General features: G+C 34.9%; 2 protein-coding genes across 4 annotated transcripts in view; both read right to left on the bottom strand.

The window, feature by feature from the left end:
• Positions 1 to 252: 252 nt before the first annotated feature.
• On the bottom strand, positions 253 to 3,177 carry sf3b6 (splicing factor 3b, subunit 6). Its single transcript, XM_048207209.1, has 4 exons — positions 2,964 to 3,177; positions 2,409 to 2,527; positions 1,364 to 1,502; positions 253 to 586 (listed from the first exon to the last, which is right to left on the bottom strand). Exons 1-4 carry the CDS (start codon positions 2,991 to 2,993, stop codon positions 497 to 499), a joined length of 378 nt encoding a protein of 125 aa, XP_048063166.1. The 5' UTR covers positions 2,994 to 3,177; the 3' UTR covers positions 253 to 496.
• A 1,322-nt stretch (positions 3,178 to 4,499) lies between these two features.
• vsnl1a (visinin-like 1a) overlaps positions 4,500 to 25,295 on the bottom strand; it is a 33,995-nt gene continuing 13,199 nt past the window's right edge. For all 3 annotated transcript variants that reach the window (XM_048207208.1, XM_048207207.1, XM_048207206.1), the window contains 2 exons: positions 8,077 to 8,292; positions 4,500 to 6,187 (listed from right to left, as the gene is read on the bottom strand). In XM_048207208.1, the coding sequence (XP_048063165.1) occupies positions 5,990 to 6,187; positions 8,077 to 8,292 (414 nt within the window). In that variant the 3' untranslated portion in view covers positions 4,500 to 5,989. The remainder of the gene's footprint in view (positions 6,188 to 8,076; positions 8,293 to 25,295) is intronic.

The raw sequence follows: 25,295 nt of genomic DNA, 5'->3' as shown, positions 1-25,295 counted from the left end.
TGCATAATTGCATTATTTTTTGCAATTAGAGACAAAATAATCAATGACTAGCATTATCTTCAAATAAAGTAATATACATTATGTTGTTACATGCAATATTTTATTGATAACCATTGAAATGTGAATAGAAGTGTTTGGCATAACATCATTATATTCGTTTTAATTTGTAAACACTAGCTGATTAGATTTTAAACTCTGGAACTGTGAAACTAGTTTAATAAAAATGTGCAAATAAGACACCAGGCAGTTATATTAAAAAGGAAATCACTGATTTAATAAAACAAATGCTGAGGAACAAATGCCATTTTATTCAATATTAACAGAACTCACAGAAAAAGAAATTAAGTCAATATATAACAAGGAAAACTATTGAACACTGTTGAACAGAAATTTAAAAAAAAAATCCTTACACTTAAAGGGTAAAGTGAAAAGATGGGTGCAAGGTGGGAAAAACCACAAGAGAATTTAAAAAAAAAAAAAAAAAAAAGTATGATGATTATTTCGGTGGGTCTGTGTTTATCCCGTACTTCTCTTTGAGAAGCTTCAGCTGCTCCTCCTTTTTCTTTGTGTCCATTTTTTGGAAAGCCTTGGGAAAAGAAAAACAGGTTTTTTACACTTGTATCACATTCTCATTGCTATTAGCATGTTAATAATAGAATAGTTCATCCAAAAATTAATAGTTAGACAATAGTCAATTTTATGGAAAGGAACAGTTTGGACATTCTGCACAATATCCATCTTTGTGTTCCCAAAAGAAAAATATCAGTGAAAAACAGTGTTTGAAACAGAAATGAGCATATATAAATGACCTAATTCATTTATGTATCCTCATGGGTAAACTATGAATTTAACAATCATTGAAACATGAAAACATTTTGAAATTCACACATCAAGTTAGTAATTAAAAAAGTTTTGTGGAATTGCACACACAGACAATTGGAAAATTGAGAAGCCGCACAGCATAAACAAATAAATGATTTTTTTGGATGTTTTTTTTAGTGTATTTTTTTATTGACTTTGTTTCTAATAATTCTTATTTTTTATTATTTTTTATAAATGTATGAAATCCCTGCAGTTCCTTCCCAAACCCTAGTTAGAGAAACCCTGTCGTAATGCAATGTGTAATGCAGTGTCTTTGAAATTTTTATCAATAGGCTACAAGATTATACTATTCAAATCAGTATAAACATGTATAGGTCAAAAGTAATCTAAAAGTAATCAAAAACCACTCAGACTATATTACCTAAATGTGAAATGTAACTACAAATTTTCTCATTTAAGTTGTGTTCTGTAATAGACTACAATTTGTAAGTAATCTACCCAGCACTGTGATTGAATCAAAGGCAAAAACAGTTAAACTCACCCTGTTTGCATTATAGTACAATACAACCAAGTATCTGTTGCAGACGTTGAATCCAGAAAGGTGATCACAGGCATTTTTGGCATCAAAGATATCTTCATATACAACATAGGCTGTTCCTCTCGTCTCTGGTGTGTTCCCACTAAAAGAACCACAGAACAATCAGTTTCTCCACTTACAAATATAAATATGATTAATGACACACAATAAGTACTTATTTTATGTGAAAGTGTCTGTTAAAGGGATAGTTCACACAAAAATGAAAATATTCTGTTATTATTTACTCACCCTCATGTCATTCCATCCCAGTAAGACTTTCGTTCACAAATGAGGATCTTTTTGATGAAATCTGTGAGCTTTCTGTCCCTCTATAGACGGCTACGCATCTACTACTTTGAAGCTTTAAAAAGAGAATCGTAAAATTAATCCAGTGCTTTAGTTCAAATTTTCTGAAGAGACTCTATCTCTTTATATGATGAACAGATTTAATTTAGGCTTTATTCACATATAAACATTGATAAGCGAACATGAACAAAAGCTCAACTGCTCTGGCTTCACATGAGAACAAACCTCTTGTAGAAGCTCAAACGTGCTGCTTAATACACGAGAATGAACCTCATTGGTTCTCGCACGCATCAAGCAAACATGATTGAGCTTCTGTTTACCACAACTAACGTGTGAGTCAGTTGAACGTTTATATGTGAATAAAAGCCTACATTCAATCTGTTCATCGTATAAAGCGATGTGCCTCTTAAAGTGTCTCTTCAGAAAATTTGGATTAACCACTCAATTCATATGGATTAGTTTTATGATCTCTTCACGAACGTTTTAAAGTGTCAAAGTGTGAGTTGCGTAGCTGTCTATGGAGGGACAGAAAGCTCTCAGATTTTATTAAAAAGATCTTCATTTGTGTTTCGAAGATAAACAAAAGTCTTAGGGGTTTGGAATGACACGAGGATGAATAATTAATGACAGAATTTTCATTTTTTGGTGAACTATCCCTTTAAGGATATTGGAATGTTAATGTAAGAAATAAATTGATACTCACACTCTGATTTGACGAATTGGGCCATACTTTCCAAAGATGTCATACATCTCCTCTGCAGTGATCTTATATGGAAGGTTACGTATATACAATATCCTGTTCACCTCTGGAGGTAAACGAATCTGAAACATGACAGCAAATAGGAACATTCAGATAGACATATACGTTTCATATCATTAACAGAAATCACGGCAATATTTTAAAAATTTGTACATCCACAAGTGCTTTAAGTACGTATCAAACAGAATTTATGAATTTCCACATGGACGTTATTAACATGGTAAATATCTTAGCCACTTTTCTGTATTAAAAGAAAGCGTTCAAGCTTGTTCATGTTCAATCAAATGTTCAATCGTATAAAAACAAAACCAGGGAATATATATATATAAATGATACCACTATCAATAGCGCTTACTTGTTTATCTTAGAAATAAATGATCACGTTTATACCAGGGAAAAAAACAATAAACATCCACCTTGAATGTGCCGATTAGCCACTTGAGGTCCAAACTATAAATATGACGATTATTTGAACGTTTGAATCAAAGCTGGACTTACATTCGCTCGTTTAGCTGCTTGCATCGCCATGGTTGAATCTTTTTGAAGGAAACCAAAACTTAAACTTTGAGAACACTATTAATCTATAATCTGGAGCAGCTAGCACAAGCTACGTAGCTGCGCACTTTGCAGTGTTTGATCGCGCAGTGTGATGACGTTCTTCCGGGAAGGCTGCGGCCAGGTTCCTTTGAGGTGACGTCAAGCTTCGATTCTGCTCATGGAACTTTATGATCATATTCTGTTCTCTTTGAATCCTTTCAAATGAAAAAGCTATTAGAGTAGCCACATTCTTCAACGAGCTAAGTGTCATTTAGCTCCTTAATACCTCTTGCAAGAACTTATTTTTCTATTATTGTTGTTCTTTCTATTATTAAGGCCTACTTAAATATTATTTCAGTAGGAGTACCTTTTTTCCCTCCCTTGCCTTTCATGATTTTATATTTGATTTAAGACTTCATCGCTGTTACATATTGTAATTTGCAACCATGTCTGCCCTTTGAGAATTGTAAATTGTAATATTGTTTGTTTAATGTCTATTTTGTATGCAAATTTATTTTTTAATAAAATAAAATAAAAACATCGAATACGCGGTTATTCTAGATTGATTATTGGTCTATTACACATATTTTGGTCTATTTCAGTTGTGTTGTTTGGTTTTTATAACTTTACTATTACTCCATTATCTTATTGCTCCTTGCTAAATCACATTCATCGCAGTAAACTCAGTCATAAAAATACTCTTTATTGTCTTTGAAAAAGATTTAAAAAAAAAGATATCGAGCAATATATTCAAGCTATAATTTTCACAAAAAAAGAGTTCTAAAGACAGTAAACCAGTTTATTTTGTTAAAGAATGAGTAGCCTATATTTTGTCGAGAGGTAAGATATATTTTTTTTATCTTATATAATAATATATCTTAATATAAAATATATATGTAATACTGAGCAATTTTTCATTTTAATAAACAGCACGGAACAATGCATCCAGTTGAGCAGCCAATAAACTATGTAATAAACCACAAAAGATCCGCCTGAATATTTAGCTCCTTTAGTGTCCTTCGAATTCAACACTCTGCTGCCATCTGACGGACGTCTTCTGTTATCACAGTTTATTGGATTTGCAGTCCAGAATGATACGTGTCATTTCTGTTATGCAGCCATGCCCCCCTCATGTATTGGGTGAAATAAAAAACTTTTAAAAATATGTATTGTTTCTTATATCATAATATCAAAATAATAATTTTACTACTTCGAGTGGTGCTATCCACAGGCACTTCTATCAAACACTGACAATTTGTTAAGAAGCATCCCAGGTGTTTCTTGATTTTTCACTTTTTCTTATTAAAATTATAGTTTCATAAACATTTTTCACAAGTATATTTATTTTAAAAGTCTCCAAACTGCATAAAAGTTTCTCGAATCAGTCCAGATCTGTGCTGATTAACAAATTATATCATCAGTGCAGGTAATACATTTCAGTATCCAGATATTAATGACCAAACTCCTTTCAAATTAAACGCTGACATTGAGAAAACATCCCATATACTCTTTTATTAGTTTAAACCACAACACAAGGAGTAGTGCAGCCATGGCATCAGGGGCACAATACATGCTACATGTACAAAATAACTTTTAAATTGGAAAAGTTTGCCATTGCATGAATTTGGTGCGGTGCCTACATAGGTAAACATTACAATGACAAAGGTTATGCTTGTGTAAAGCTCTTGACGCTGGCAGAATGTACTTTCAAATGGAGCACAGAAATGTGCTTATTTAGAAATCGAGTCAGTGCTCAAAATATGCAGTTGTCTTGATTTAAAAAGTAATAACTTTAGGGTTAACCTTTAAAACCATCAGTTGGATTTCTCCTTTAAGAGCAGCGTGTAAAAAGTATGAATAAATACAGTCTCGGACAATTCAGCTGTCAAGAACAAGTTGGGAGTTCAAACAGATATATGTTTGAGGCGAAATCTTCTTTAAACCTAATGACACAACTCAAAAATGATCTTCATAAATTCATTCCATGCTCAGGCCCCACATAAATCTGCACACTGATATGCAATTTATCTCATTCTAAGGTGCATTGTGAAAATGCACAGCTTGTAGGTTTAATATAGGGATATTTTTAATGGCATAATATTTTGACCAAGAGAATGAATGTATGGTTTCAGGGGTGGAATTATTCTCAGCGATTACATTCGGCCACATTCAAACCCCCCCCCTCACATGTGATGTACATGCTAGACATAGAAGGTGTAGTAAACTAGCCTTTTCCCATCAATGCATCACAAATGCACATCTAGTGTGCCACGTTTGAAGATCTTCGCAAAACCAATGAATTATCCATCTGATTCTATTGCCCACCTTACATTTCAGTAGCTGTTTTTCTTTTAAATAAGGCTTATTATCATTCTTTATGCAGGATGCAAATGAGGGAAGTACTCTTAAGGCAAACCTAATGGCATGCAAATAAACTACATTTATATTCACCGACAGTACAAGCACATTTGAAGGGAAAAGTTCGATGAACACGAGTTTATCTTTTTGTCCATCCAGACGAGTGGGTAAATCCGGAACAGTTACGATTACCATAAGAATCGGTTCGGTTGACATTACGCAGTATATGGAACACATAGCTAGCATCAGTACAATAAATATTAGCTCGATTTAATACAGCACATCAATGATGCGCAAGCTCCAGTGGATTCAGAAGGTACTTTGCACACTCTTCACATTTTGGCAGTTAATTTCGACAACTCAATATGTATGTATATTAATATTCATATAATTCTATTTGTGCGTGGCATGGTCTGTATGTGTGTATGCATTTGCAATGTATGTGTTTGTGTGGGTGCGTATGTGAAATTCATTAGCAAAGAACATTCTCATGCACACAAGTGTTTCAAACACAGGAAGCGGATTCATTGAAAGGTAGTCCAAGCAACTTTTTTTATCAGTGGAAATAGCTGCAAACTGAATGGAACATTAATCATTTATGCAGTCCCTGGCTCTTTTTTCCCCCTCGCTCATTTTTGCAGGTCACACTGCAGCAGTAATACAATGGACGGGTCACTCTTTGCTGCTTCTTTGAACTCTTCCAATGAGATCTGGTCGTCGTTATTCTTATCCATCTTACTGAAGATTTTGTCGACCCGCTGCTCGGGCGTCAGGCCGTCCTCGTTCATCTTCATCATGATAACAGTCCCCACCATCTTGTAGATTGCCTTGGAATGAGGAAGACAAAACAATTTAGATTATAATCTAAGAGTCAGAGACACGTTGAACTGTGGCAACATGAGTCAATCCCACTGCACTTCCTGTCCGCTCTCTCTCTCTGGCCATGAGGGGGTGACTCACTCCACATAGAACAGTGGCTCGCAAACTTCTCACAGATTCCTAGGCTCCCCATTGTCCACAACAATATTTGAAGGACTCGTGTCTTTTCCAGTTGTTTATGATTCTCTGAGAGCTTTCTGTCCCTCCATAGACAGCTACGTGACTACCACTTTGACGCTTCAAAAAGTTCATAAAGATTATCATAAAATGAATCCATATGAATGAACAGACACGATCGCTTTATATGATGAACTATTTGAATTTGGGCTTTTATTCACATATAAATATTCATCAACTCACACATCAGTTGTGGTAAACAGAAGCTCAAGCATATATGGGAGAACCAATGAGGTTCATTCTTGTGTGTTACTCAGTACGTTTGAGCTTCCAGAAGAGGTTTGTTCTCACGCATTAAAGGTGCCATCGAACGTTTTTTTTTTTTACAAGATGTAATATAAGTCTAAGGTGTCCCCTGAATGTGTCTGTGAAGTTTCAGCTCAAAATACCCCATAGATTTTTTTTAATTAATTTTTTTAACTGCCTATTTTGGGGCATCATTAAATATGAGCCGATTTATGCTGTGCGGCCCCTTTAAATCTCGTGCTCTCCGCCCACGGAACTTGCGCTTGCCTTAAACAGTGCCTAAACAAAGTTTACACGGCTAATATAACCCTCAAATGGATCTTTACAAAGTGTTCGTCATGCATGCGGCATGCATGCGTCAGATTATGTGAGTATTGTATACTGTTATATTGTTTACATTTGATTCTGAATGAGTTTGAGGCTGTGCTCCGTGGCTAACGGCTAATGCTACACTGTTGGAGAGATTTATAAAGAATGAAGATGTGTTTATGAATTATACAGATATACAGCAACATGCTAACGAAACATTTAGAAAGACAATTTACAAATATCACTAAAAATATCATGATATCATGGATCATGTCAGTTATTATTGCTCCATCTGCCATTTTTCGCTGTTGTCCTTGCTTGCTTACCTAGTCTGATGATTCGGCTCTGCACATCCAGACGTTAATACTGGCTGCCCTTGTCTAATGCCTTTCATAATGTTGGGAACATGGGCTGGCATATGCAAATATTGGGGTTGAGCTTTGGTTTATGTTCACTGATGAATGTTTATATGTGAATAAAAGCCTAAATTCAAACTGTTCATCATATAAAGCGATCAAGTCTCTTCAGAAAGTCTGGACAAACCACTCGATTCATATGGATTGGTGTTACAATTTCTTTATGAACTTTTTGAAGCGTCAAAGTGGTAGCTGTATAGCTGTCTACTGAGGGACAGAAAACTCTCAGATTTCATCAAAAAGATCTTCATTTGTGTTCCAAAGATAAAAGAAAGTCTTACAGGTTTGGAAGTGTATGGTGAGTAATTAATGACAGAATTTTCATTTTTGGGTGAACTAACCCTTTAAAATGACTTAAAATAAGACAGAACGAGCATGAAAATATACCAAAACAATTAAAAATCAGAATCATCTCCTCAACATTTTTTTTTTTATTCTTTGAATAACCAAGATTCCCAAAGTCTTGAAAAACCTTGATATATGAGGTAGCCTAATTTTAAAAGTGTAATCCATTCTCATGGTTGATGATGTAAAAATGATGTAAATTAATAAAATGTTTTAACACATTTTTATAATGAATATTATAATGAGTGGTGGCCTTGGGGTTGACAACTACTGATATAAAATAAATCTTAACTTAGTTTGATCATCCTTCATTGCTTTATGCAAGAACAGACTGAATTGAGTACCTCAATGATCTCAAGCATCTCAACTCGTGTGATTTTGCCGTCTCCATCCAGGTCGTACATGTTAAAGGCCCAGTTGAGTTTCTGTTCGAAGCTGCCTCGTGATGTGATGGACAGGGCACAGATGAACTCTCTGAAGTCGATGGTGCCGTCTCCATTCTTGTCGAAGGTTCTGAAAGCGTGCTGAGCAAACTTTGAGGCATCTCCATAAGGGAAAAACTGAAAAAGAGGAAAAACAATGCAATGAATCAAAGTATAATCAATATTGTTTTAATTGTTAATCTAAGTATATGTTTTTTTCTGTCCTAACATTCACTTTCAATCTTGATAGTCTTTTGAACAATGCCTTTAAAAAAACGAAAGCATCGTCGTTAATGACAAAAGATTAAAATCAAAATTAATTTCAAGCTAACTCTCAATTCTAAAGTCCCTGAGCTTGACCAAAGCATATTCCTGAAAGTCTCATTTGATTTGATTTGATTTGATTGATCAAAAGTGACAGTAAAGACATTTATAATGCTCCAAAAATAAATGTTTTTTTTTTTTTATTAATCAAAGAATCCTGAAAAAAAAAAAACATGTATCATGGTTTCCACAAACATATTAAGCAGCACAACTGTTTTCAACATTGTTAATAATAAGAAATGTTTCTTGAGCACCAAATAAGCATATTAGAATGATATCTGAAATAAATCACATTTTAAAATATATGCAAATAGATCACAGTTATTTTAAATTGTAATAATATTTCACAATATTTTTTCTGTATTTTCGACCAAATAAATGCAGCCTTAGTGAGCATAAGAGATTTATTTCAAAAAACATAAAAAAGGTTGCCAACCCCAAATTATTGAAAGTTAGCATATGTCCTTTAATTACACAAGTAAATTTTTAAAACCATGTTTAAAAAAAAAAAAAAAAAAAGGTTCTGAATCACAGCAGTGACCTCAATACTGTTATTTCTGTTGGTGAGAAATGCTCATCTTTATATTTTCTCACATAAAAAAAAAAAAAAAAAAAACTGCTTCATTTTAGTGCTGCAGGGCTTTTCAACTGTAATTTTGTTGCATCAAGCTGAAACAACAAGAACTTTACAGATACCACTATGAATGCAGGAGATCTTAGTGGTTGGTGGGTGAGTGAGTGAGTGTATGTGTGTGTGTGCGTGTTAACTAAGGCCATCAACACCCAGCGCAGTGCCTGCCTCTTTGCAGAAGAGGGCTGCAATGCGGACGTGAGCTGTGTAGACGGTCTGTGCCACTACAAGAGCAGCACACAGCTTCTCTTTGAAGCGGGGCATCATTCCCCTTCTAATATTGTTACCCTCTCAGTGACTGAGGGCAAAAATTACATTCACCAGTTCCCAATACAGTCCCAGCCAAAGCATGATTTGTCACCTACTGTATTGTGCCCAAAACACCACTGATTTCCAATCTAATGAGCAACAGGGGGAGATAAAGGGTTTTCAAGCTGGTGCCAAGATCCAGAGACTCAAATGAAGATTTATAGGCACCACTGACAACAGATATAATATATGATGTTTTCTAACCCAAAAAGGGAAATGCAAGTATACATGAAGGTCTTTGCAAAAGCAATAGCTGAGAATTGCAATTTTATCACTAGATATTTGAGAAGCCAGTGTAAATGTTTTTAAACGTTACCTAACCTCACATTTGAGTTATCTGCCTGCTAAATATTAAACGATGGAATCACTGGAGTGTGACAGCAGGGCTGAACTAAGCTAATAATAAATTCTGAGCACTTAGGAACAGATGCCATGCTCAAAGACTGGGAAATTAGATTCTCATAGTTTGCACCAAATGAGAGAAAAGAGTGTGTGATTGTGTACCAAATGTGCCCGCAACAGCAAATCTTGAAATTACCAACATTGAGGGGAGCCGCCAATGGCCCTCATGAGAAAATGGCTTAATAATGTCTTTATATCAATATAAATATGCAGAAATTGTTCGTGTTTGGGGATTAGGATATGTTATAGAAAATGTCATTAGTTCGGGATAAAAAATGGAAGTCAATGGAAATTCCCCATCATGATAGTAAAGAAATGCATGTCAGGCAGGTTCAAGATGGATTATGATGGAGTTGAATATCTTATATTATTCTATAGAAGCAGCTGAGATGTTGTGCAGGAGGAGGCAGCTTTCCCAGAATGCACCATTGAGAAAATATGTTCTTCTTCTGACTTTACACTCTTCTTCATCTCTTAGAGGACAAGAGGATCCAAATATCATCACATATCATGTTTATGGTAAACATGTTCTTGTAAGATACATTTATGTTTATTTGGTTATGTGGGAAAAAAGAAATAAAATATACAAATGCCAAAAGATCATTTAAAACAATGTATTATTGAGCACTGAATGCTAAAAAACTTAGCTGATTTAAAAAGCTGATTGAAAACTAATAAAAACCCCTCACACACAGCACAGCAAAAAAAAAAAAATCATTTTTTACTTTCTTTCCATAATATGTACATATTTTTAAAACAAAATAAATGTACTTGAGAAGCAAATTGCATAAAATAATAAGACTTGTTTTCATATAATATACCATGATTTAATTTATTTTTTATATTTATTCATGTTATATATATATATATATATATATATATATATATATATATATATATATATATATATATATACAGTCCAAAAGTTTGGAACCACTAAGATTTTTAATGTTTTTAAAAGAAGTTTCGTCTGCTCACCAAGGCTACATTTATTTAATTAAAAATACAGTAAAAATCAGTAATATTGTGAAATATTATTACAATTTAAAATAACTGTTTTCTATTTGAATATATTTCAAAGTAATTTATTCCTGTGATGGCAAAGCTGAATTTTCAGCATCTTTACTCCAGTCTTCAGTGTCACATGATCCTTCAGAAATCATTCTAATATGCTGATCTGCTGCTCAAGAAACATTTAATGTGTACAATTGTACAAAATATTTGTGTACAATATTTTTTTTCAGGATTATTTGATGAATAGAAAGTTCAAAAGAACAGTGTTTATCTGAAATCTAATCTTTTGTAACATTATAAATGTCTTTACTGCCACTTTGATTGATTTAATGCATCCTTGCTGAATAAAAGTATTCATTTCTTTAATTTCTTTTCAAAAAAATAAAAATTAAAATTCTTACTGACCCCAAACTTTTGAACGGTAGTGTATAATGCTACAGAAGCTTTGTATTTCAGATAAATGCTGTTCTTTTGAACTTTCTATTCATCAAGGAATCCTGAAAAAAAAAGTACACAACTGTTTTCAACATTGAAAATAATCATAAATGTTTATTGAGCAGCAAATCAGCATATTAGAATGATTTCTGAAGGATCATGTGACACTGAAGACTGGAGTAACGATGCTGAAAATTCAGCTTTGCATCACAGGAATAAATTACTTTGTCAAATATATTTAAATAGTACACAATTATTTTAAATTGTAATAATATTTCACAATATTACTGTTTTTTACTGTATTTTTAATTAAATAAATGTAGCCTTGGTGAGCAGACGAAACTTCTTTTAAAAACATTAAAAATCTTAGTGGTTCCAAACTTTTGGACTGTACTATATATATATATATATATATATATATATATATATATATATATATATAAACCTAGTTTTTCTTCTCTAGTAAATTTATCTGGTTTTAAGGATTTTTTTTACATTTGTACTGGAAAGCAAGTCAAAAATACTGACCTAAATATTAAAATATTTAAGTCCTGACAAAAATAGTTAAGTAAACAATTTTTTGAAGTGCAAACCTGACTAACATTCTAGCATGAGATACAATGTATCCGATACACTTTGCACTGCACATATACTTGAACAAAAGACACCAACCCACAAACCGCAGTGGTCTCTGATTTCATCAGAACCCAGGCAGCCCAAAATAAAACAAAAATCATATGATCGAACACAGCGCCACCCTGTGAAGATACAGCGCGCTCACATATATCAAAGAGCTGACACACTGTCAAACTCCTCCAAAAAGCAGAAGCCCTCTGGGAAAGCTCAGGTCTGGTCATAAGCCCCTGCCAGACTGGCACTGGGTGGAGAAGAGAGAGCTGAGACAGGAAGTAATGCACACTGTGATGTACCCTGCACACATGCAAAATGATTCTCTCATGGGGTTGGCCCTTCTGCTCCATATGGCCTTGCCCTTCACCAAAGTAGAGGAGAGCAAAAGAAAACAAACAAAGTGCAAGTCATGAAGAACTGGAGAACTGCCGCTGGGCTGCTCGACCCCCTCCGTAAGTTCTTCCGTGCGAATCTGGCAGGTTATGAAATGTTTTGTTATGTAAAAGAGAGGGATTTTTTTTTATAACTATCTAGGGCAAGACTATGTGAAATTTGAGAATTTCACATTACATTAATATTCTACTTTTCACTTTGTTTTGGATCCAAGCACGATTCGAATGCAGAAATAGATCTCTTCACATGTATATAAGATCTGTCAGGGGATGTGTTATCACATGGGAATGCCACCTGATCAAGATCCAAGTGTCTGTTATTCTCTGATGAGTTCATAAAGGAGAAAAAAATGTAATTTTCCATATTCAAGACAATGCAAAATCTCATTTTACAGTAGATTGGTTGTGTTAAACAAAACTAAAATTTCAATTCTGCCATCATTTACTCACTCAATCATGTCCTTCCATCCCTGTATTATTTTCTTTCTTCTGTAAAACACAAAAGGAGATGTTCGATAGGCTTTCCGATCTGCTTTTTTCCATATAAAGAAAGTGGATGGTCATTTATACTAGTTGCCAAGTTCCAAAAAGCACCATAAAAGTATAGAATCATACAATTTGTGTGTATTATACACTACGGTTAAAAAGTTTGAGGACAGCATGACTTTTTTTGAATAAAAGAATACTTTTATTCAGCAAGGGCACGTTAAATAGATAAAAAGTGACAGTAAAGAAGCTTATAATGTTACAAAAGTTTATTTCAAATAAATGCTGTTATTTTGAACTTTCTATTCATCAAAGAATCCTAAAAAAAATGTACCACAGTTTCCACAAAAAATTTCGACAATATTACAATATACAATATACAATATAAATTTCGGTAATATTAAAGGTGCAGTGTGTAAATTTTAGCAGCATCTAGTGGTGAGGTTACGAACTGCAACTAATGGCGCACACCCCTCCCTTTCGGAGAAGCTACGGTGGCCGTATGGCCGACATGTCGTCATCTGAGAGAGCAGAGAGTAGCTTGAGCTTGACAGTATAAATCTTCATCTACTTTTGGTGTACGAATTCTACAGAACAGAGCAGCTCAGAAAATTCCCAGCATCTCCTGTTTCACAGATGAAAAATAATAATTATAGGGTTAGAATGACATAAGGAGTAATTGATGAAAAAATCTTGATATTTGGGAGAACTATCCCTTTAATGTATAGATACATATACATAATTTAAAACTCTGAAGGACAGTAACTGCGAGACCATTTCTTCCAGGAGAATAAACTGCTCTAGAGGAGAAGGGTGTGCCTTAGTGGTTAAAGATCTGGGCTGCTAACTGATACATTGTGGGTTTGAACTCTGATTCATTAGCTAACACCAACGTGCCTATGAGTAAGACAATTAGCCCCAAACTGCTCCAGGTTGACTGTCTCTATAGAAAAGAAATCGTGTAAGTCACTTTGGATAAATGGATCTGCTAACTAAATAAATGTAAATGAGTGAGAAGAGGGAGATAGAAGGTGAGAAAGACTCCCGGTGAGAATACAAGGGTGAGAGACCCTTACACAGCTGTTGAATTAAACTGATGTAGGGTGTGAGGCAAACTGCACGACCACAGAAACACCCTGCAGAGTCCAGCTGCTAAAAGCCTGTGTAATCCTGATGCCAGCCTTAGCCATATCTGAGACAGTCTACACCATCCCTGTCACACTGCTCTTAATGCAGGCCATTTAATAGTGCAAAAGTCATGGATTTTTCCTCCAGGTGCAGGCTAGGATATCAGAGTACCTGAACCTATTAAATGTGCACAGTGAAATATAATGCGTGACATGAATGAATGAAGCATCATTCACCATGTTTCTTTTGTCTAATAAAACTGAAATTTGACATATGCTTTTATAAAACATTCAGGAGATTCAATATTGTTAAATACAATCAAAATCTGTTTGAAACTAATTGACTAATCTGAAGAAATCCGATAAAGATTATATTTAACAACTGAATTATTAGTGATTTTTTTACAGCATATGAAATTATATACAGTACAGTCCAAAAGTTTGGAACCACTAAGATTTTTAATGTTTTTAAAAGAAGTTTCGTCTGCTCACCAAGGCTACATTTATTCAATTAAAAATACAGTAAAAAACAGTAATATTGTGAAATATTATTACAATTTAAAATAACTGTGTACTATTTAAATATATTTGGCAAAGTAATTTATTCCTGTGATGCAAAGCTGAATTTTCAGCATCGTTACTCCAGTCTTCAGTGTCACATGATCCTTCAGAAATCATTCTAATATGCTGATTTGCTGCTCAATAAACATTTATGATTATTTTCAATGTTGAAAACAGTTGTGTACTTTTTTTTTTTCAGGATTCCTTGATGAATAGAAAGTTCAAAAGAACAGCATTTATCTGAAATACAAAGCTTCTGTAGCATTATACACTACCGTTCAAAAGTTTGGGGTCAGTAAGAATTTTTATTTTTATTTTTTTGAAAAGAAATTAAAGAAATGAATACTTTAAAGACATTTATAATGTTACAAAAGATTAGATTTCAGATAAACACTGTTCTTTTGAACTTTCTATTCATCAAATAATCCTGAAAAAAAATATTGTACACAAAAATTTTGTACAATTGTACACATTAAATGTTTCTTGAGCAGCAGATCAGCATATTAGAATGATTTCTGAAGGATCATGTGACACTGAAGACTGGAGTAATGATGCTGAAAATTCAGCTTTGCCATCACAGGAATAAATTACTTTGTGAAATATATTCAAATAGAAAACAGTTATTTTAAATTGTAATAATATTTCACAATATTACTGTTTTTTACTGTATTTTTTATTAAATAAATGTAGCCTTGGTGAGCAGACGAAACTGACTGTACTGTATATTGGGTTTTTTTATTTTTAAAAACACTATTATATATATACTTTTTAATTATATATATAATTTTATTTCTAATTTTTATTTTCTAACGTTATATATATTTCTTCTTTAGATTTTTTATTTTTATACAAATTTGTATCTATCTTATTATCCATTTATTAATTATCGGTCATGACAAGGAAACAATTAGCGACTTATCGGAATTGGCCAGAATTTTAATATCTTTGACTAATCAACCTCACTAATTGACAACTATTATCTTGAATTTATCAGCATGTGTGTTTCCTATGAATGTGGCATTGCTAGCGCTACACTCTACTATCTGAGTTACAGGAACAGCACTACAGGGTAGAAGTGCATGTGCTCGGCTAGAAAAACAGATTCAGATTCCTCTGCTTGCCATCAAGACATGTACCAAAAGCACATTCCTACAACATCTAAGTCACCATGCCAGCTGTCATCACTGTCATCACACATATAAACCTCCACAGTGAGCAATGGAGAGACAGCTGTTGTGTGCAGTTCAGATGAACCGGCTTCTACAGCAGGTCTGACCTCACTGGTGATAATACTAACTGGGTGGATGGTAATGCCTGTGCTGGAAAACTGCCATATCTCTCAACAGAACACACATACAGTACATACAGTACCTAAACACTGCATACTGGCAAACATAATCAGACACCTACTATAAGAAACAGCTACGAGATTGTGGCAGCACTCCTTTTGTGTATCATAATCAATGAGTTCTGTCTATTTATTTGAGCTGATTAATTGTTCATCAGAATAGCTTTTATAGATACCTGCAATGTGAGGAAGCCCTTTACTAGCGACTATCCTGAGTTGGTCACTATAAGTCAGGTATAACTGATAAAACATTTACTATATTATAATGAAATAGCGATGATATGTTTCTTAAAAAAATGTATTTAATCAGAATGGGATTCTAATTTTGAAACGCAATTATTCCAAGTGGTGTAATTATGGCATCAACCAGCAGGGGGTAACGGTGCCATGCTAACCAGCCAAACATTAACCCTTTAAACGCAACAAACACTAAAAGGGTTAATATGACCATATTAAAAAAGACAACAACAATTAAAATGCAATGTTTGTTTTAGTCTCATTTTAGTATTATTTATATTTTATTATTAATATTTAGAATTAGCTTTCATTTTTTATTTTCAGTTTTCATTTTAATTTTATTTTATTACAGTTAGTTTTCATTTTAAGCTTTTCATGTTTAGGTTTTTCATCTAATATTCATATTTTCGCTAATTTTCAGCTTTATTTCAATCAATTAAAACATTTATTAATAGTTTTAGTGAACAATATTAACACAGGTTTGCTGGTTTTGTGTTGTTAGTATGACCTAGCCTTTACAGCTGCTGTCAGCACTGAGAATTTATCCTTTTTCAAGTATCTTCATTGAAAATATTAAAGCTAAGACTTAAAAACAAACCTTTTTAACAGAAAAATAAACACTTCTCTTTTAAAGATTAAAAATTATCCACTTTGTCACAGAACATTATACTTCACAACACAAGAAAATGAATTACACATCACTGGATCTCATCCACTCCTCCATACAAGAACATTTTAAAAGCCTTTTTCTTCCTTTACAGCAAAGTGCTTCTCTTCAAGCGCATGAATCATGAATAAACAATGTCCTATAATTTATGCAACCTTGCCTTTCCTCCCAACATACACAAGTTACTTCACGACAGGCCAAGGAAAGCGTTCAGAAGGTGAATGCCACAACGATATGATGTCATCCTCCTGCAGAGAAAATGAGTGAAGTTAAAAAACTCTCCGATTCAGCAAAAGACAGTGCGCCATCTGTACTACGTTTAAATTAGCATGATAACGAGCATCACTAAGCTCAGATATGGATTATGTAAACTGATGGTGGCATGCTGTTCTGGGTTTGCGCTGCTTTTACACTCGATTTGGAGCTAAAAAATCAAATTCAAGCTCTTCAAATCAGCTGTATTCCTATTGAATTGCTAATCACTGTCTAATTAGCTTAGGAAAGATTGAGTAGTAATGACATGCTTTGGCAATAAATGCCTAATTAGCCATTTCCAGGACATAATGCGCATAATTCACATAGGGATATTTCATGCAAATGATCAAATAAACAGTTTGCATTTCTCCTAAGATGACTTAACTTTTTTTCTTTGCGGTCTATAAAGTTTTTCGGCTTGGCTCTCAAAGCCACGTTTGAATTGCCTCGGGTGGTTCGTATTGGCATGGCAATTGCAATGTCATGTCATGCGAGTCATGATACAGATTAACCCAGTGGTTTGATCTGGATTTCCTCAGTTTGTTGTAGCTGCACTGTAATGCTTGATGTGATTAGTGTGCTTGATGTGTGCAAGTGGTGCAACTATGAGAACTGCATTGTCAACGGCCAAAAGATCCACGGTCAACTCCAAAGTGACATAATAGTCATTGGGTTGCCTGAATGACTAGTGGACTATTTAGCCTTGAAGGGTTAGTTCACCCAAAAAAAAAAAATTCTGTCATTAAAGGTGCCCTAGAATTAAAAATTGAATCTATCTTGGCATAGTTAAATAACAAGAGTTCAGTACATGGAAATGACATACAGTGAGTCTCACACTCCATTGTTTCCTCCTTCTTATATAAATCTCGTTTGTTTAAAAGACCTCAGTAGAACAGGCGAATCTCAACATAATACTGACTGTTACGTTACAGTCGGGGTGTACGCCCCCAATATTTGCATATGCCAGCCCACGTTTCCAACATTATGAAAGGCATTAGACAAGGGCAGCCAGTAACGTCTAGATCTGTGCACAGCTGAATCATCAGACTAGGTTAGCAAGCAATAACAACAGCGAAAAATGGCAGATGGAGCGATAATATCTGACATGATCCATGATATCATGATATTTTTAGTGATATTTGTAAATTGTCTTTCTAAATGTTTCGTTAGCATGTTGCTAATGTAGGCTACTGTTGGTTAAAGTTACCATCATTTATTACTGTATTCACGGAGACAAGAGAGCCGTCGCTATTTTCATTTTTAAACACTTGCAGTCTGTATAATTCATAAACACAACTTCATTCTTTAAAAATCTCTCCAACAGTGTGTAATGTTAGCTTTAGCCGCGGAGCACTATCAAACTCGTTCAGAATCAAATATAAACACCCAAATAAATACTATACTCGCATGACCCGAAGCATGCATGCAGCATACATGACGAACATCTTGTAAAGATCCATTTGAGGGTTATATTAGCTGTGTGAACTTTGTAAATGCACTGTATTATAGAGTCGCGAGCTCGATGGGCAGGGAGCACGAGATTTAAAGGGCCAGCAGCCCCTGAATCAGTGCATAGTTTATGATGCCCCAAAATAGGCAGTTAAAAAAATTAATAAAAAAAAATCTACGGGGTATTTTGAGCTGAAACTTCACAGACACATTCAGGGGATACCTTAGACTTATATTACATCTTGTAAAAAAACGTTCGATGGCACCTTTAAGCCCCAGAAAGGTAGTAAAACATAATAAATGTAATGGATAAACCTTAATTTTATGAAGCGACACAAGTGCTTTGTTTGCACAAAAAAACAATTTACCACTTCATTTACAAAATATTAATCTCTGACATGCATTCACACAACAACATCTGCTCACATGAACGTGCGTTGGAGATGAATATTTTGTGTCACTTCATAAAATTGAGGTTAATCCACTGTAGTCACATGTAATACTTTTATGATGCCTTTACTGCCTTTCTGGGGCTTGAAAGTGGTAGTTGTGTAGGCTGTCAATGGAGGGACAGAAAGCTCTTGGATTTCACAAAAAAAAGATCTTCATTTGTGTTCTGAAGATGAACAAATGTCTTACGGGTTTGGAACGACATGAGGGTGAGTAATTAATGACAGAATTTTCATTTTTGGGTGAACTAACCCCTTTAAGGAAGCGCTGAATAATTAGGCTGTCAGTTAGACAGAGTGCAATGATTCATTCCAATGTGTTGATTTGCTGCTCAAGAAACTCTTATTATAATCACCTTTAAAACAGCTGTGCTGCTTTTGATACCTTTTTTTTAGGATTCTTTGATAAATAAAAGGTCAAAAGAACAACATTTTTATTTGAAATAAAAATTCTGTAACATTTTAAATGTCTTTACTGTCACTCTTGATCAATTTATGTTGTCCTTGCTGAATAATTGCACTGCTTTTCCCCTCACTTTTTTTAATAGAATTAAGAATACAGAAAGAAAATGCACCAAATGATTAATGGTTGTAGAAAAAAAATTGCATTCTTAGCTTGCCTTTCATCTCAGCGGTTTTGCTTGACTTTCAGATGCAAAAGATTCAAAAAGCACTACAAACTCCATCATTATCATTGAGTTTTGCAAGCTACAACATACATCTAAATATTTGATTATATATTGCTGCATGCTGTAGCCAGTCCAAACTAGCCTTTCAGTCTAATACATTCTTTCCATTTGTATGATACGGTGTATCAAAGCGGCTACAGATAGCCCTTAGGCTTCTAAGTGCAATGCATTTCAACAAGCAGATAATAAGGTCTCAAAGGAGCAGGACTAAGTTAACGTAATGTCCTAAGAAGGCGGGTTTAGCGCCACAAACAGAGCTGACTTCACTAACACAGGTCATGGATAATCACCCTCCCCTCTGCACTACTGATTGAATTATATGGGCAATGTGCCCAAGGGATAATTGAACTTGGCTGGCACAGCCCTTCCATTACTACAACAGCCCCCAATAGCATTATGTAAACATTTTTTATTCCAAACCGTTCACTTCGGATCCGATTCTGAATGGGATGAAAAAACAAACCGCTTATTTATTGTCATGAGCGGTCAGGGTTGATTTAAAGGCTAATACAGATGCAGTGCCGCTGCAATGCAATTTCCTTAATTTTCTGGAAATGACAGATTTGCTGACATTTCTTAGAACTGCTTTTCTTTTCAGTGCAATCAAGCTTAATTTACAACTGAGGACTCGATAAGTTCGGCATTTGTAATGAGAATTCAATCAATGGCCCACATAACAGTTCTGCTTCAGTGAACATTGATACATAAAATCAGGAAAACAATCAAGCAAATTCGTGCTAATACTATATGAGTTGTTGCCTCCTTACATTGTGTTGACTATTTACCTTCAGAGTTTACCATATTTGACATGCCACTACAATTTAAACTTTAAACTTTCATTTTGAGTGAACTATACATGATACATCCACGATACATTTTGTTGCATTTTCGTATTGTGATATATTGTGACACAATATACTGTTGCACTCCTATATTTATTAAACTCTACTATTTCATCTGCCCTGTAACAGAATGGTTACAGTGGAGTGGTTAAGGTTACGGGCTGCTTTCTGAGCCCAATGGGAGTGACCTTTGACAGAGAGCCATTGTGCCCCTGAACAAGGCATCTAACCCCAGGTGAATATGTCAGATAAAATAAAATAGGAATTATCCAGAGTAATAGGATGGTACAAGCACTCTTTCATGTGTCTGGCTAATCAAAAGCCCTCCTCTGAATGATGCATGATGCCCGTCCCGACTGACCATAGATCACAGGCAAGCACAGTACTCTGTTGGCGGGAGACCTTGAGGTGACATTGGGAGGAGAAACACCGGGATGCTGTAGTGACCCATGGCTAATCAAGAGAACCATCATCATTTTCCACCCAGCCCTCGCACGTCACAGGAAGTCACATGAGGCAAGGCATATATGTTAGCCTTCCAGTGATGGCAAAGAAGAGCTCCTCCAATAGATGCAATGCAGTGTGTTTGTTTGTCCCAGCCCCCATTCCCTAAGCCCCAGCATTCTTCATTCCACAAATCAGAACATGCCAATCTGATCAGCAAAATGAGTAGTAAATAAAACAAAATAATAAAACCCATTATAGGTCATAAATGTAAAATTAGATTTTTTGCATAGTACACCTCAATCTGCACACTGAACTCGAGGGACAACAACACAACCAAACTACAGCACTCCCAAATGAAGCTGTTTATACTGTGGCGCCATCAAAATATTGTTCTGTTGGTTTTAGCATCCTGACTGGCCTGATATAGCAACACTGGCTCAACCAATGGCGTGAATTTGAGGTGGTAATATCTGTTTGACTGATAAATGGAATACAGGGGGAAGACAAGGTTCAGAAAACCTGTTTGATGCATTATTTTTGCAATTCAATTTGGTGATGCTAGCAACAAAAATACATATTTTACCCTAAAAATACTGTAAAAGTAAATATAATTAGTCAGATTTGCACTAATTAACTGCAGTATGCCCAATGGCTGCATCTGAAAGCTTAAAAATGCTGCCTTCGAAGGATGCATTCCAAGGTAGGCACATCCGAAACCAGTGTTAGCTTCACTTCCTGTCTCCTGAGATACCTTCATCTGATCAATTTCTGCAGGCAGCATATTGTATCCTTCGCTGCCTTTGATATCCCACAATCTTGTGCGTTCCATTCTGTGACAGTTGAGCTAAAAAACAAAGATAGTGTCTGAAAGTTGTGGCTGGTGGTCAGTTTGTGTGTAAAGGTTTCAGAAGTTTTCGACTTCTGATGGCATTTCTAATGAGAAAATATTATTGTAAGAATGAAATATTTGCCAAAGCTTTTGTGAAGTACCTTCATGAGCAAACACTGCCTACAAAGTCACTGCCTGATAAGGTAGCGAGGCACAAGTCAACTGCCTAAGTTTTCGGACAATCCAATGACTCAAGAGCATCACTATTATGTTCATTCTGCAAAATTAAGTACACTGTCATTATCTAAAATGAAGCTAAACTAATCCACTATTATTAAAGCTTATGATTGCTCTAACAAATATTCTTTAAAAAAGTTTTTTTTTATTTTTTTTATTATGATTATTGTCATTATTAAATACATCAGTGTGTATAAATGCAAATGAACTGATAGACTAAATGAAATGTCTTATCAAAAACAAGGCTTTGTGAGAATGATTCAAGAAATATTAAAAATGGAACTTTATATTATAAGGCTTGTTACCCCTGATAGGTCGTCTTACAAGATCTGTGGATGGGGAATAAGATGGCGTCCTATTGATCGCAGGGAGGCAATTTGTCTCCTTCAAAAAGACAACCTTGTGTGACACTAAGATCCTCCATCTTCTCCACAAAGCTATCATTAAGCAAAATGGATACTTCAATAAATCCAGAGTACGTAGGTCATTCATTACTGCATCCCGACACAAGGGACGATTCCACCCGTCTGCTACTGTACTTAAACACACATGAACTGTTGTTCAGCCTCACCTGCTACATCTCAATTGACATAGGATCCTTTTGGATGATTTCACTTTGTTACTGCATGTAATCTGATTTTGCAGCAAAAACCATGAGTCAGCCCACATTCTTCAAACATCTATCACAGAAAAGCACTGGTGATGCCATAATAAAAAGCCAAATTTCCTCTTGTTCTGGTATGTAGCCATGACCTCATGAATGAATTTTCTGAACTCAGTATCCGAGTCTACATTGGACAGATAATCTAATTAATCACAAGGAGGAATGAAAAATTCCCATGACACAGTTAAAGTAACATCCTATTTAAAGTGATGTCTTCATTGTGTTATAAATTAAGCAATAGAAACTCCAGAAGCCTGCTTTGATTTTTCTGATCTCTCTGTACATATAAAACAAGTGCAAAGGAAAACAGGTTCAAAAAGCCTATCCATGTTTTTCATGCTCAGCATGGGAAATGAAAGTGCATAAGATCATTTGCTAATTTTAGAAAATCTGCTGGTAGTGACTACAATTGGAGTCAACTTCAATATTGCGCCAGTTTGCATAAGGCAGTGTGTGTTTTCATGTGTGTGTGTTTGACTGTGTTTGATCGATGGAAAGGGGCAAAGACAACCATAAAATAACTTAAAATCTCCATTAAATGTCTTGGGTGAACTAACCCTTTAATTACCATTAACTAACAATAATCTTTGCTAATGTTAGTTAAGAGAAATACAAACGTTCATTGTTAGTTCATGGTCTATTAAAGGGATAGTTCACCCAAAAATGAAAATTTGATGTTTATCTGCTTACCCCCAGCGCATCCAAGATGTAGGTGTCTTTGTTTCTTCAGTAGAACACAAATGATGATTTTTAACTGCAACCGCTGCCGTCTGTCAGTGGTATAATGCAAGTCAGCGGGAACTTGGACTATAAGAGTAAATAAAACACGACAGACAAATCCAAATTAAACCCTGCGCGCTCTGACAACGGCAGTGATGTCTCGCGCATATACTTCAATGAGAGCGAGACATCACTGCTGCTGTCAGAGCGCGATCAGACCTCACGAATCGAGTGATGAATGCCGTTGGACATAGTGGTGTATTAGAGGTAAAAAATGATATAAATACTGTTCTGTTTCTCACACAAACCGATCGTTTCGTGTCTTAAGACATCAATGTGTCGTCACGAGCCGCAGGGTTTAATTTGGAATTGTCTGTCGTGTTTTATTTACTCTTATAGTCCAAGTTCCCGCTGACTTGCATTATACCACTGACAGACGGCAGCGGTTGCAGTTAAAAATCATCATTTGTGTTCTACTGAAGAAACAAAGACACCTACATCTTGGATGCTCTGGGGTAAGCAGATAAACATCAAATTTTCATTTTTGGGTGAACTATCCCTTTAAATAATACTAAAAGACAAAATTTTGATTTAAAAAAAATTTATTAGTAAATGTTGAAATGTACATTAACTAAGATTAATAAATGCTTTAGAAGCATTTTTCATTGTTAGTTCATGTTAACAAATGGAACCTTATCTTTACACTAGCATATAGGTAAGATATTATAGCATATAAGATAGTAGACTGGGATTAAAAGTTTATAAAAAAGATTAACACATTCAAGTGATAAAGAAACCTTCACATTTTCATCCATCAAATGAAAGAAAGAAATCTTCATATTTGCCCAGTATTTAACGTTAAGATGTCCAGCCACATCACTGTCTATGCCACACCAGGGCCGCAAACCACACATCACCCTGTCAATCCACATTCATGTGCTGTGAGATCAGATCTGGGCTGATGTTCGATCCACCACAGCCCTCCGTTTGGCCACACGATCAAGGTCTGAGCTGAGGGTGATGTAACAAACTGCTGTCAAACAGGAGCACGTTGGAATCCTCTGGTAAAGCTAATGTCCCTTGCATACCCCCATCCCACTTCTACTCAAAACATTTACTGTCAAATTTTTGTGTCCAACCAACCACCACATCACTGTGTATGTCATCTTTTCAACTGCAAATTAGATCTGAACATGCGCCATTCAAGTGCTTCATTCAGCACCAACCTAAAGTCCATTACACAGCACCTCATCACTGTATTCATAGTATTAACATCTGAAACCGCAGCAAACAATCAAACCCCAGGAGACACAGGGATCACTTTACTGACACCATGTACAGCCATCACCTTTGGATACTATTGGCAGATTAATCAAAGAGGCGTTTCACAGCGTTCAGCTGCAGGGTTAATAATTTCCCATGTACAGTTAGTGTGGCACTGTTAGAGTATGAAACGATATGCACTGAGGTATTGAGTAAATGCTATAAATAGAAATGGGAACTTTGCCACATATTGTCTCTTTAAATAGCCAGCCATTTTCATGACACCATGTTCTATTCCATTGTTTAGATTGTTAAACATAAGGAATGAAGTACAGTCAGCTGTTCAAACCCAGCAAACCTGTCCAGAACATCTGTTTTCAGCATTGATAATAACAATAAGAAATGTTTCTTGAGCAGCAAATCAGTCTATTAGATTGATTTCTGAAGGATCATGTGACAATGAAGACTATATATAAGAATATATATATATATATATATATATATATATATATATATATATATATATATATATATATTGGAACCACTAAGATTTTTAATGTTTTTAAAAGAAGTTTCGTCTGCTCACCAAGGCTACATTTATTTAATTAAAAATACAGTAAACAACAGTAATATTGTGAAATATTATTACAATTTAAAATAACTGTTTTCTATTTGAATATATTATATATATAATATATATATCACAAAGTAATTTATTCCTGTGATGGCAAAGC

The sequence above is a fragment of the Megalobrama amblycephala genome, linkage group LG11 (genome assembly GCF_018812025.1).
Source record: "Megalobrama amblycephala isolate DHTTF-2021 linkage group LG11, ASM1881202v1, whole genome shotgun sequence".
Lineage (NCBI taxonomy): Eukaryota > Metazoa > Chordata > Actinopteri > Cypriniformes > Xenocyprididae > Megalobrama > Megalobrama amblycephala.
This window is presented reverse-complemented; position numbering and strand designations above follow the sequence as displayed.